General features: G+C 42.1%; 1 protein-coding gene across 3 annotated transcripts in view; it reads left to right on the forward strand.

The window, feature by feature from the left end:
* Positions 1–2,069: 2,069 nt before the first annotated feature.
* LRRC56 (leucine rich repeat containing 56) overlaps positions 2,070–14,677 on the forward strand; it is a 65,357-nt gene continuing 52,749 nt past the window's right edge. The window contains exons 1-3 of one of the 3 annotated variants that reach the window (XM_027810538.2): positions 2,070–2,301; positions 3,187–3,324; positions 14,223–14,387. In XM_027810538.2, coding sequence (XP_027666339.2) covers positions 3,280–3,324; positions 14,223–14,387 — 210 coding nt within the window. In that variant the 5' untranslated portion in view covers positions 2,070–2,301; positions 3,187–3,279. Of the gene's footprint in view, positions 2,302–3,186; positions 3,325–14,222; positions 14,388–14,677 lie in introns of those variants that run through there. The other 2 variants (XM_027810539.2, XM_027810540.2) reach the window with 2 other exon arrangements.

Consider the following 14,677-nt stretch of genomic DNA (forward strand, 5'->3'; position numbering starts at 1 on the left):
AAGGAGAGTTGTGGGGGAAACTGAGTCAAGGTGACTTCAGCTAGTTACCTGGAAGGTAAATGGCAGAGCTGGGAATAAAATTCAAGGGGCAGGTGCTTGATTCAGTGTTGTTTTCACTGAACCACGCTACCTTCCTGGAGCACGTCAAGGCCCATTGCCTTCCTTCCCGTGAAGCTGGGCAGCTGGACTGCAATGACACCAGGTGGAGATGAGTGCACTCATCACCTTGGAAAATCAGGCCCCTGGTGATTTTCTCTGATGTTAATTGACTGTCAGACCCTGCAAGAGGGGAGTCAACACATTTCCTGAACTGTGCTCTAAGAGAGTGTTTTCCAAACCCGAGGGTAAATTTAATGTTGTTGCAGAGGAAACGGTGATGGGACTCAGCAGCAGCTGCTGCTCTCCAGCATCCTCCCAAAGGTACGGCGCATTGGAGCAGGGAGCAGGGAGCGCCTGCAAGCAGTGTATGCAAACCCCAACCCCTTCTACTTGGCAGGCAGGACTCTGCCTTCCCTCCAGACCTCCTGCCTTCCTCCCCCAAGAAAAAGAGTCCCGAGGGCTGCTCCCAGGAAAATGCTGGGTACCATCCTGAAAGGTAAATCCCTGAAAAACCAGGCTTTTTGCGTGGGACCACTGAAGGTGCAATCACGTTTTCCTAGGTGCTGGATTTATGAATCTATTCTAAAGTGTGGAAATGGGGATTCTTCTCAAGTGAGAGTGAGAACGGTAAGAGCAATGTTCTGAATAAATACATTGTGATGAGTCTAAAAGATCAGGTAATGTGTGTGTTCAAAGAGGCAAATTTAATTTATGGACAGATGAGTCTGGGTGATTGGATTACCTGATTTAATGAATTACTGCCTCTCAGTGGAGCTGTGAAAACTGACTGCATTGTGCTTTCCTCCTTTGCTTTTTAAAATAAATCATATTAAGGGAAAGCAAACAGGTTTCATTTAGAGAGTGGAAGGGCTGTTAACGTGGTCAGTTAAGATGGCTCTGCAGATGCACGGTAACTCGCTAAACTCTGGAAGTTAATCCCATACACTAACGTGGCTGTGCCCTGCATGTGCCCTGGGCACTGATGGCACTCGTTTTCTGATGTTCCATAATTACACACACACACACACACCAATTAGTAATTTATTCATATTGGGGCTGACTAGTGAGACAGGAACACAACAGTGCCATGGCTATCTCTGACAGGGGATGTTGAACGGTGAAAGAACAGCGCATTGCTGCTCACCAGGCTGCACCTCAGTTACACCTTTGCACTGATGGAGATGTTTCATTGCATCACCAACAAAAGTTGACCCACATCCGTTGGATCCAGGTTATGACAAACTTAATTCTGCCACATCTAATCTTTTGACCGCTCTGGTCAGGAAATTTGGTCTCTTAGTCTGTTTGGGTTTTTCTTTTTTTAAATGCAAAATGATTTGGGGAAACCAGCCTTGTTCCGTATCACCAGTTGTATTTTTTGGTCCCCACCACTGGAGCTGATGGAGCGGCTGCTCCCCACACCCGGCTGCCCGCAGGCACAGGGTGTCACCTTCGTGTGTGGCGTTGGTGCCCCCTCGGCCTGCAGCGAACATTCTTCACGTGCTGCTGGGAACAGAGGTGCCCCCACCTCCCTCCTACCACACCCCAGCACCTTCAGCCATGTGGTCCCCTGCGACCCACGCCCCGCAGGGGTCCTGCTGCCTCTCCTGCCCCATCCCTAGTGCTGTGCCCACCTCTGCCCTCCCCCGCTCTGCTCCAGCGTTTCCCCTCCTCCCCCCACAAGCACCCCCCTCTGCTCCCTCCCGCCGGGATCCCCTCCTGCCTCGGCAGACGCCCCGCCCTCCATTCGCCCCAGGCAGCGGGGCGCCGCACTGAGCTGTGGGGGCCGCGGGGGCGTGGCCTCGGGCCGCGGGGGCGTGGCCTCGGGGGCCTGGTCAGGTGCTGAGGCCTCGAGCGGCGGCGGTTGCTGGGCGACCGGCGGTGGCCGCGCAGCCCCGGCCCCAGGCCCAGCCCCAGCCCTCTGGCCGGGCCCCGCTTCTCGTCCGCGGGCGAGAGGGGAGGGCGGGGGAGGGGGTCCGGGGGTGGCTCGGTGCGTGCGGCGGGCCGGAGGGGTGGTTTCCCCTGCCCCATCCCGTGTTTCCACACGCCTGCTTAAGGGCCCCTAAGAAAGGCCTCCGCGGCACATCCTGCCTGCCCGGTGCCGCTCAGGCCCTGAAGGCCCCCAGACTCATACCACTGCCCTGCGCGGAGGTGGGAAGTGCCTGAAGGCCCCTGTTTGTGTCGGTGTTGACAGTGCATCTGGTAGGTTTAACAGCGTGTTTGGGTTATGCTTTGGTAGAGCTCTGACTGCGTGTTCCTGGGCGCTTGCAAGCTGTGGGAGCAGCCCAAGGTGTTCCACCGGGGCGTGTGGCTCTGCTGTGGTGGCCCCTCAGCTGCTGCGGTGACAGGAGTGACTTGCTGAGGCCAGGCTGGGGGGCCCCGGTGGCCTTGGCTTCCCAGGGGAAGGGCTCGGCTACATTCCCCATCCTGCTTCCAGCCCCTCTGTGGTCTGGGGGTGAACCCACTACCAGCTGGAGGCTCGTGGTACTCGCCCATAGTTTTTAGCAGACAGTAATTAGCTAATTGGTTATCTTAGGCTCTCCCTTTGTCTGTGAGGCCTGTGCTCTCCTGGCTCTGCACCCATCTTTTACAGTCATTGTTTCCTGACATAAACGTCCCTGCTTACCTGTTATTTTCTATTCTGACTGCTTTCGCGAGGCAAAATTTTCTGATGAGTAATCCAGTAAAAGTGTATTAAATGTTGACTTCAGCCTTTTACCCCGTGCTAGCCTGGGGGAGGGGTTTTCTCTAACAGGTTCAGCCAAGGAAATGACTGTTCTTTGAGTAAATAATTGTTTTTTAAATAACTATTTTTTTTTTTACAAATATGTAGATTCTTCTGTATCAAATCCTTCACCTTCTCATGATCCTCTTGGGAAACTGTTTTCAGTTACACTTTCATTAAGCTCTTCAAGGCTGTACCACCTTGTGTCCTGTTACACTTTAAAGACCAATTGAATGTGGACTTCTGCTGCTACAGTGGATAAAGTACTCTTTCATTATCAATTGCGGAATGCTCAGAGTCTGCGTTTGTTTGGGGCTTGGTTTGATTTCTCTTGAAGATTGTGTTCTTAACTGTTGTTTTAGCAGGATACGGAGCAGTCATAAGGAATTGCACTATGAGCAACTAAACAGAGATGAACGCTGTGATTAGTAAATGAAAATCCCTGTAGCAGAGGAATGGGAAACGAAAGACACAGAACAGTAGTGGCATTGGAAGAAAAGGTAAAATAATTTCAAATGTACAAATGACTGAAAATGTTCAGAACTTCTTTTTTTCTTCTCCAATTTGATTTTATTTCTCTGCTTTGTGTTATTTTTGAATTTACCTAGAAGAACTTGGTTTTAAATTTAAGTGTTTGGGCATGTCAGATCTCAGAGTTGCTGTAATTAACAGGTTTTGGGGGTGGTGATGTGCTAGGATTTTATTTGCTGGTCTTTGAGTTCTCTCTCTTGGCATTAACATTGAGAATTACTATGCTCCTGTAGATCTGACCTCTCAAGAGATTGATGTGTGGGTACATCTACCTATGGACAGTTTAATTTGTTAGTTTAATCATATGCTGCTGTCAGTGGAAGAGATATAAAAGCAGGATTTGGATTCAATGTGAGACCAGATGTGAGTTTAGCACTGGGCTGGAGTGATATTATTATTTATGAGGATGCATGTGCTCATCTAGCTGAAGCTCCTTAGGGGATGTAGTTAAAAAAAACACATATATTCTCTAAGTTTGAAGTAGTATAAAATTTGATGCTTGCACAATAGTAACATTTTGTAATAGACCATAAATCTGGGATTGCTACATTTGTCAGTAATGGGAGTGGCTTAATATTTATTCAGGAGGAATTATGAAGAGGTTATTTTTTAAATCGGAAAATTTATGAACTTTTCACAGAAATTATTTTAGGTATGTCTGTATAATTTTAATTTGCTAGGAAAATGCTTCGTGTTTTTATACCTTCTGTAGATTCCTGTATTGGCTTGGAAGACAGTTGGGAATAAAACCTTTTTTATATCAGTAAGGCCACAAGTACTTGTAATACAAATCAGAAGACCAGCTTTGCCATGGCAGATGTAATCAAGGCTAATGTAACTGTGTTAAAAAGAAAAGATTGTGGACCCTGGCCAGTTCAAAGAAGCATTATCTAATATTTAAAAAAATAAGATTTCAGAAAGTATTCATTCCTGTGATTATAGCATCTGACATCAGGAAGCAATATTTTAAGTATCCCGTAACGTTGGCTGTTTCTTTTATATTTTTTGCATCTTGAGTTAATTTTTTAGAGTTCTAATACTACCTCTCGGTTTCTCTCGGTTGGTTGGGTTTTATGTTTTGTTTTGTGGGGTTTTTTTTTGTTACTGCTAGCACAGGTAGTGTTTGGGTATGTTTTTGTTTTATTTCAATAGAGTATCCACCCAAGTTCAAAGTGATGGGGGGGTGGGGGTGCGGGGAAGTGAAATGTATATAAAATGACGGACTTTAAGTAAATTGTGGCTACTTGGGCTACTATAGCATTAATCTACTGCAATAGTTCTCTGAAAATATCATCTTGCAGCTAGTGAAAAGAGACAGTGTTAAAACCTGTTAAAAGAGGAACTGAAAACAGATTAAATTCATGTACCGGCTCTGTGGCCGTATCTTGAATTTTATGTGCAGTTCTGATCATCCTGGATGGTAAATGGCAGAACTTCAGATCGTTCCTGTGAAATATGACAAAGACGAGAAATAGAAAACGGACAAAATAAATGAGACTTTTCAGCTAGAAGAGATGAAAAAGGAGATGATTGAAAAGAAAGCTATAGATTAATGAATGGCATGGACATATGGATGAGTCTTCCATAATTCTAAGTGCTTTTGACCTCATTTATAACTTTAGCCTCCACAACAACCTATGTTTGTGTCTTCCACAATTTAAACAAATACGATGCGAAAATACACTTTCTCATCTTTAAAAACTGCTTCCTGATAAAATTCCTGGGGCTTCTTTTGTTGTTGGATGACTATTTGTCATGTCACGACACCTGACAAATAATTACTTCCCTATACATCTCCCCAGCTGTTGAACGCAACGCACCTTTTGGCTCGGGAAGTTACTAAGCAGCTGACTGCCGGAAATTAAAACAGTATGTAGGGAAGGATCGCTTTGGACTACCTCTGCTTCTGGTACTGTTTCTTAAGCATCTGTTTCTGACTACAGTAGATAGCTGGGCATCTGTCTTGACCCAGCAGGACAGTTTTAGTGCAACCTCATTAGCAGACTAAATTGATTTTGCAAAGTCCTTTTCACTGTCAGTTTTCTGCCCTTGCTAAAATTTTGGGAGTGTGTGTTACTAAATAAGCTCCCGTGCCATCTTCCACTGTTCAGTATTTTCCTGTGAGTTCAGCTAGAAGTCATCTCTTACTATTCAATGTATCCCATGTGAGCAACACATTGGAAATCGGAAACATCCCAGCCTTGAAAATGCCTCTTCAAATGGTTTTGCGGGCCATGGAATCTCTTGCTTCAATCAGCTTAATTACCTAATAAAACGACTGAAAATTGTTTAGGGACAACAGAGCACTTTGAAATTCAGGAATGCCATATATGATGCATTTTCAGCCTGCACAGAAGTCTGGATTTCAAAGGGCTCATAACTGCAATGCATCAGTAGCTGGAAAAAAAAAAAGACTGTTTTTATTGTCCTTTTCTTAGCTGGAATCTGGAAATGCTTCTATATGGTGGATACTACAAAATGCTTTGAAGACTAAAAATGTGGAATTTTTCTTCTCTGCAGCTTTGGGCTGTCACTTAGCCCTGAGTCCATGGGCTAGAATAGACTGAATGAGCAGCGCTGTTACAAGCTTGATCTGAGACTGTGCTCACCTGTGCAGGGACACACTGCATCTTTTTGTGCCTCAGAAAACTGAGCTGCGCTGTGCTATTATTGCCCTAATGAATGGAGAGAGCCTGCAAGACCTTTTGGCATGCAGGAGACTTTGGGGAAGATGCTGGAGAGAGACCAGTATACAGGTGACTTATCCAGCTTCTTTATAACGAGGTAGAGGGTGTCAATGATGTGAAAGCACCTTGTCTCAAACCCCAGATAAAAGCGGCAAGGCTATGTTAAAAGCAGTATTTGTGCAGGGTGAGAAAGTTTTATATGCAATGGGAAAGGATAATTAGTGCGACACTAAAGCAAAACTAAGTTTGCAGTGAGAGGGGGAGCTTTTTTTGTATTGTCCCATCTTTGCAACAATTGACACTGCCTTGTATATAATTAAAAGTGGGTGAAACTTGGAGCCCACATGGGACATTAACTTATTATTTGGCTCTCATCACTTACAAAAAGTTTGAGATTAATCTTCTGTTCGGTGTGGCCACCACTGGAGTATGGTATAATCTATGCAAATCAGTTGAAAAATTATTTACTTACAAAAGCTTTATTCAGTAAGAAAGTACCTGTACGCTGATAACAGAATATGTCCAAAGGGGGCACCCAGCAGCAATAACTCAGGGATATTATTGCTTGGGTGATGAATTAGCCCTGAGTCACTCAAATCTTGATGATTTTTTTTTTCTTTTTTTTACTCCCCCTAAAATATAATTTCATCGTGCTGCTGCTTACTTTATAAATATATATAATTTTGCAAGCTATGTGCTGAGACAGTATCATTTATTGTTCCAGATGTTCAATATATATCATAAGTGGAGAGCTTCCTGAAGGTAACTTTTCTTTTAACACACTCAGACTTGCATACAGAGTGGTTGTAGGATGTGCAGTGCTGGTCTTGGGCACTTGGGCTGCCTTTCTTCAGCCCAGCTTCAGCAGCTCGGAAATAGTATGCTGGGATTTGTATTTTCAAGTCTTCTCAGTCAAATCGGAAGCTTAAGAAACAGCTTGGGCAACTTTCACTTCAGTGTGAGCCTTGACCTATGGGACTTTATGTAACATGGCTTGTGAAGAGCAGAGAGGTGTTCAAGCTGGTTGTAGACCACCTCTTGCAGAGATGTTTTGAGGAAAGAATACACATTTGGGGGAGGCTGGTGGGAATGCTTTTGTTAATACTTAAAATGATACTGGCAGATGCTTTTATCTTGGGTTAGCCAGGTGATGAACTTTGTGCTTGGGTCATCCCTCTACTCAAGCTGCGCAAAGTTGTTCATGTGAACGAGTCTTTTCAAGATTGGGACCTGGAACTATGGTGCTGAGTTAATTTCCTCTTTGAGCTTGGAGAGCATGAATGATGAGTGCCCATGACATGAAGAGGGGTTTGTGTGCCCTAAAACTTGTCTTGTTTTCCTAACTGTTGATCTTAAAAAGATACTGACTGTGCAAAGCCTTGCTTTGTTTATGTCCTTCCTCAGTATGTCCAGTAACAGCATCTGCAATTTAAGTAATTGCTAAATTGGACCTTTTGAATGCAAGGTAGGTAAGTGAATGACCTAGATGATGTTTTAGAAGAAATAGTTTGGGCTATTGTCCTTTGAAGATTAACAGAATATCCAGTAGATATTAAGATAACTTGTGGAGTATTAAATATGAGATCAAATCTTAATTCAGCCTGGCAGGATGCACTCACCTGTACAGTCTGTCTTCTGAAATAACAATAGGATATTGTAGGTAAAGCCAAAAAAGAAGGACATTAAGTTTTTCTTGACAAAAGACTTCATTAAGCTGATGCTGTGATTTAGATTAATATCCGTACCTTGGGAATAGTTGGAAATAATAACATTATATTTGCATACTTTTTATTTTAACAAAACTGAAACTGTAATGTTAGAATTGCCTAAACTAATTATATTCCCCAATTTTCTGGTCCAGTGACATCTACATTTAAGGCAGGATCTGTGTGTGTGATAAGCGCAGATATGCTGGTTCCCGTGTACCTTGGCGTTAGCTATCCATTTCAGGACCCCGACCTAAGGACAAGAGGATTTTAAATAGAGCAGCCTTGTTTCTCACTTATTTCACATCTGGACACTGTTGTATAAAAACCTATGACCTTGAAGTGCCAAATGCAGCTTCCTGATCCCTGGCTACCTTGCTGAAGTTAAAATAGTAAGAGACTTTTACCTCCTCTGCTAACTGAAATGATCATAAGATCATTTGGCAACCTTCTGGCCATGAAGTCGTGGGCACCTTGCAACTCTGTTTTTCCATAACCCCTGTTGTTCACCACTTACCTCTACATCCTAACCCCTGTTTAGCTTTTCTTAGGCTGGTTGTGGGGAGGAGTGGGGACAAACAGCAGCAGAGTCTTTTGAGAAGTTTCCTTGCAGCAGGAAGTTCACCTATATTAAAAAAAAAAAAAAAATTCAGTCTGTAGCATCTTGCAGTGTCACCTAAGGATTGAGATAATCCACACTCATTCATAGTCACTGTCTGTAGACTCGCGTTGCAGGGAGTATCAATAAGTGTTTGTAGCCAGACAGAGAATGCCACTGATCCCCTCCCACCACAGGACTCTAGAAAACAAAAGCGGTTGATTGGACTTCGATTTATTGTTTCTTTGACATGTAATAGCACGTATAATAGAGAGTGATCTGCTTTTTATCCTGCTATGAGGACAACATTTGACAAGCTAACTCCAGAATGATTTAATTTAGAGGCATTTCTAGCACACACGATGATAAATTTCTCATCACCTTACAACATCCTCAGCAGGATCTGGGAAAGTATTATATATCTTGCTTTTTTAGTACATACGATTTGTAGATATATAAAAGAGAAATGGTGGCATTTAAATGCATTGCCCTTTTTTTTTTTTTAACTGCCATGTTTTTAAGAATATGAAACACCTTTTATCTCAAGGGTGTTGGCTCAAACCTACTCTGAGTTTGTAGCATGTGTTTTCTTCTCTGGGATCGCTGCTGCTTTGGATGATGGCAGTTTGAACACCACTCTGTGTATGGGGTTAATACAAAAAGTCCATGAAGCACCCAAAAACTTTCCCCGAGGACTGTGTGGGACATAGAACCCGAGGCTTACCTACCATGGTCATGGCAGCTGTAGAGCAGGATTTACACGTAATACCAAAGGACTGTCAGGCACCCTTACAGTCTGTAAAACCATAAATAAGGAAGGTAAACAATGAGGCAAACCAGTGCACTTGCTTTATGTGCAAATGTGGGTGCTTGAACCAAGCCCTCAAACTGGCTGAACAGTTAAACAAAACCATCTTTGTAAGCGCTGGAGTTGTTCAATGTCTTGAAGTCAGTGGATTTTTAATTACAATAAGTGGGATATTGAGATCTTGATATTTCAATGTTCTCATAAAAGCTTTTTTCTTTAGTGGGGCACACAAGTGGAATATTTATGAATGGTCTTTATAGTCTTTACGTGATTCCTTAATGTTAAAGTAGCATTACTGAAGTAGTCACTACCTCCTTCTGCTTAACAAACCCAGAAGATTAAACCAAGATGATTTAGTTATATATAAAGAAGAGCAATTCACATTAATATCAGGTCAGATGGGTTTTTTTTTCAACTTTTTAGAAGTTGCACCTGCTAAAATAGACTGATATGTTACAGGGTGCTTTATATTGCATAAATGTAGCAGGAACTGTTTCAGCCATTAGGGTTGGATTATTGTAACAGTAGTTTTATGATGACATCATAGCAATTTCCAGCTGCCCAAACAGTTATTTTCCAGAAGAGGTTATCTGTAGTGCACTTGCACAAAATTACACTTAAAAGGGCACTCATAGTTCCCTTGGGACTTATAAACCAAACCTTTTGTCAAATCCTTAGCAAACACAGAATTCTTTGTTTTCGTTCTGTGTCAGTGGTAACAGTGTGGGCACTACTATGATTTGTGATTCTAGATTAAACAAATAAAAACTACATTGTGCAGGGCAAGAGAAATGAAAGTCTGCAGTGCAAGCTTCCTGTCATGAAGGGATAGATAGCACAATGATTCTCAGATGTTTTTTTCTAGGCTATTTTTAGGTTGGTGGCATAAAGATAAGGGTATACGAATTGCGGTACCCTACCTGAAATGGCACTCCTCCCTGTCCTGGGGAGCGTTTTGAAGCCATGGGTAGCCACAGAGCACGAGAGGATGCTGGCTGAGAAGCTGGCTTAAGGGACTAGAGCTTCATTTTTGTATGGCATGTTAATATATAGAGGTATATGTCTTTCCTAGAGTAAATCTGGGTTGATTACTGTTGGTAGGTTACCATTTAAAAATGAAAAAAGCCAAATTGCTTGGACAAGCTCTTTAGGCAATGTCTTGAAGGCTGCATTAGAAATTATCATGCCTAGTCACACAATTCAGAGGATCTTTCCCAGACTTAAGAAGCCAAAAGTAATATGGAGTCAAGCATTTCTGGCAATTGCTGTATTGAAAGGCATATTAACATATATTTAATGAAGAATACACGATCCTGTCATTGACTCTTTGATAAATCTCATAGCAGGAAAATAAAATCTTGGAGTTTTACCAGTTTGTCAGACCCTAAGAATATCAAATAACTATTCTCTGCCAATTTCATTCTAGCAAATTACAGTATTCTGCAGGGATTTCAAATCGCATGTTGTTCCAAGGACCATTTCATTTTAATAAAGATCTTTATTAGCTTTATTACTTTATATATGTTGAAAATGTCATGCAGTTTTTAATGAACTTGCACAACATATCAGTGAATTGAATAGCTTACCATCATCACGCTTGCTTTGGGAAGGAGCATGGCAGCAGTGGGGAAGGTCAGCAGATTAACTGTTTGTAGAATTCAAGATCTTCCATCTCACTGCTCTCATCATTGATTTCTCCTGCACTTACTGATTATCTGCCTCTAGTTATCCACATACAGAGCCTGCCAAGTCAAGACCTACGATGCAAATCCTGCAAAAACCAATTCATTGATTTCTTTTATTCTTAATGTTCATATGCAGGACAAGACCCCAGTTTTTTCAGCCATTTTCACTTTCCCTGACACTTTCATCTACTTTACAGTTATTCTTTTGCTCTGCCATTGAATTCATTGGAGGTTTTTGTTGGGTGCAGTTAGCTTCTGTCCTTGTTGGTTCCACAGTGCTGCAGGCGTGATCCGCCTTACCATTCAGCGTATATATCCAACATAAAGCCAATGTGACCATCTTCTCTGTGGAGTAAATCTTCAGGTTTGTGACTTCTCAGACCTCTTTAATGACAACGAAGTCTTTCCAGTCCCTGTAAACTGTCCCACTTGAGGCCAACACTAGTTTGGGTCAGCGGCTGCTTGTTCTGTGCAGCTGACAGAGCCATAGATTTCTCACTTGCTTTTTAACACTTTAAATGAGTGGGTGAGGTGGCTTTACTGGAGTGATCTTACCTGTCTCAAAATCAGATGGACCTGATGAAAAAGAGCAATGAAAAAGATCCTGTATCTGTAGGGGGATGAGTGTTTTGCCAGGCCCCCTGCTCACTCTTGCATAGTGCTGGAGATATTGGAAGTTTATGGATTTTTATGTAAGATTGGTACCTCACCACCCTGCACACTGAGATTTTTCTGTGTTTTCTATATATTTGCTATATTTCTCATTTTGAGGATGTTATTTTGATCTGTGTTCAGGAGAAGATTCTTCTCTGGAGAAAGTTTTGAGGTGATAGAGGCATGTCAAAAGAATTAGTTTTGTTTGCTGACAATAACTCAATTTGATCCCGGACAATTTGTAATGAAAATACTTTTCTCCTCACTAATCCAATGTTACAATAATTACAAGCACCAGATCAATAGCGGGAAGTATAGGATTGGAAGTGTTGCTTCAGATATTAAGCCACAAATTGATCTCTCTGTCAAACCTTAAGTAAGTGCTGTATCAACACATATTTCAAAGATTGGAGGACGTTCTGAAATGTAATAGTGATGGACTGAAGAAAGGAGAACAATAATATGTTTTATGCAAGAGTATTAACTCTTTACAGCCCAAATCTACACACACCTGTTGTTAACTCATTATGTTTTGCACCCACACGTTACATCAGTGATTTCTGACTATTATTCCACTTGGTTCCATATGGGATTATCTCTGGATAGTAACGAACCTCACCTGAATTAAAAGAACCATAAGCAGTTGCACACAATCCAACACAAATCTTTTGCAACTGTTGAAGTATTCCAGCATTTATATGGCAAATATTCTAATTGGAGTCACTTGCTGACCAAAATAATAGTTTCTTAGGAAAATAGACAACACCGGAAGACCTTTGTATCACATAAGATTCTGAATTTCCTTGGACAACTGATGGAACTCTGCACTATGTCATACTGACCTGCTCTAAAGAAAGTAGAGGGGGGAAAAAATCTAAGAAATTCTAGAATTCTTTGGGAAAAGAAAAAGATAAACTTCATAAATCTCTCTTTGCTTTCAAAAACTAAGACAAATAGGTTTTTTTTGAGATCACTTTTCCCTCTTAATGAGCAGAAATAGGAAATTTGTCCTTATACAACTATAGGCACGCTGAGGTGTTAGAAGCTGCAAATGTCACTGTTCAGTTCACTTCATGGTGTTTCTTTTATAAGCCGTTAAGAACAATTGAAAGAAGTGTCTCTGAAGAATTTGTATTTGAATATGGTTTTTTACGCATTGAACATTGCCGTGGCTTGGATGTAGCACATTTGAGAGTTCAGCTTCTCCTCTAGGAGGGCTTGCCAGGTATGTGTAGTGATCTAGGAAGAATAGTTCTTGCTCCTTGTGGGTTGCCTCTCCCCTGATGAACACATGGAAGGAGCACTCAGGAGCGTGAGGGTTTGGAGAGTAGGAGATCCTGCAGGGAGGGGTTTGGTGGATTGTTAAGTTGTTCTTCTTCAGATAAGGGCTGCTAATATTTCTGACTACTGAGTATTTTGAATTTTTTTTTGCTAGTGCAGAGATGAAGACTCTTGACTGGACACAAGTCGTCACAGCAAGAATTCTCTTTGGTGTAAACCTCTCTCACCTACTAAGTGGTTAGTCCTCTCAAGTAGAGATGATTAGCTGAGCAGTCACAACTTCTGTGTTTCCTAACTGAAATCACTCCTGTGTTTTCCTTAGGAAGGAAGGTGGTAATTCTCAGGTATTGGCCACCACTGAAGCCTTGTCAGCCAGTTATGATTAGCTTGATTGTTTAATTAGTTTTCCAGCACCAAGAATAAGTATTGCTTCGCAGTGGAGAACAGAGGAAAACTGCAGGTGTCCCTTCAGCAGAGTGAGGAGGCTTTTCTCTAGTCTAGCCTTTTGTTGTTACAGCAATGTTTCCAGCTGTGATACTTCCTCGCTGCCAAGTAGTAGCAAATAGCAGTATAAATCATAGTAATGCTTGTACGGTTCGGGTACAGCCGATTGATTTTTGACTCTTAACGGGTGTACGTACACTTATTCTCATATTTCAAAATTAATTATTAATATTTCTGTAAAAAGAATAGCTTTGGGGATTAAAGAATGAACACTTTTGAAGTGTTTCATCTTCAAACTTTGGATTTCATTCCTCACTTGAAGCACACAGAGTTTTGTTTGAATTGTATTTTAATTTTATTTTCTCCAAGACTCTTCAGAACTAGAAGTCGATAGCCATGGCCTGCCTGACCCAGAGGGCAGTCAGTAGCAGTGCGGGTATGTTTAATTTAGGGCAGCAAATACAGACTGCTGCTGTCCGTGCTCGCCTACAGGCAGAGCTCAAAATGCTAAAGAGCAGCAGCGACATGTCTTGGTGCAAGCACGTGCAGCCTGGAGCTCGGCGGCGTTTTGCTGAGTACGGTTCACATTTCTCAAGAGGGGATGGGTAGGTAGGAAGCCCATGTGGAGAAGGGTGAGTGGAGTAGTGAGAAGACTGGAAAGGACTAGTATCCGGAGTTGTTTGTTCTTGACTACCTTTTTTGTACAGAGCTATAGGTGGTATGCCTGGCCTTTTGTATAACTGCAAATAATAGTTTGTGTAAAAGCTTATACTCAAAGCTGAATGAGCGGTGCGACTAGGATAGCTCTTGAGGGTGAAGAAAAGGAAGATTACATGTTACATGATGCATGATTGCTTTGGGGTTTTTTCTGAGTAAAGAAACCTGTATCACCATAGGCGCTTGCTGACTTGCAATGGGAGTCAAAATAGATTTTGCTGAAGGGAAAATAGTAAATACAGGGTGGGGGAAAAAAATCAGACTGCTTGTTATCCTTTTGTTCAAAGCATATTGAGATGGACCTGAAGTGGAATCTTGGCAAAGTTTCTCATCGGGCCTCAGCTGCAGTCCGGGTGACTGATTTGAGTTGGCGAGGCAACCTAAATCCCAGTCCGCTGATTAAAGATGACGGAGAGCTACTTATCGATGAATACCTTTCCCCCAGGAAACTGGTGAGTAGACATCCAACTTTTTAATGAAGAGACAAACTGGCATATACAGAGCTGTATTAACTTAACCTTCCAAGTGCCTTTGTGATGGTTGCAGGTTGTTGCATATCTGACAGTTAGACTTCTGCATAAAGTAGATTCTGTCTTATGGAAATTTACCAAATGTTTGTCCTCCTTTCACCTTGTTTCATATAAAAAATATTCCCAGCATGAATGCTGCTGTCTTTATTGCTAGGTTTCTTGAAGCAGCAGGAAGAAAAGTACAGGTAGCATAATTATAATTTAAACAGATC

The sequence above is a fragment of the Falco cherrug genome, chromosome 10 (assembly GCF_023634085.1).
Source record: "Falco cherrug isolate bFalChe1 chromosome 10, bFalChe1.pri, whole genome shotgun sequence".
Taxonomy (NCBI): Eukaryota; Metazoa; Chordata; class Aves; order Falconiformes; family Falconidae; genus Falco; species Falco cherrug.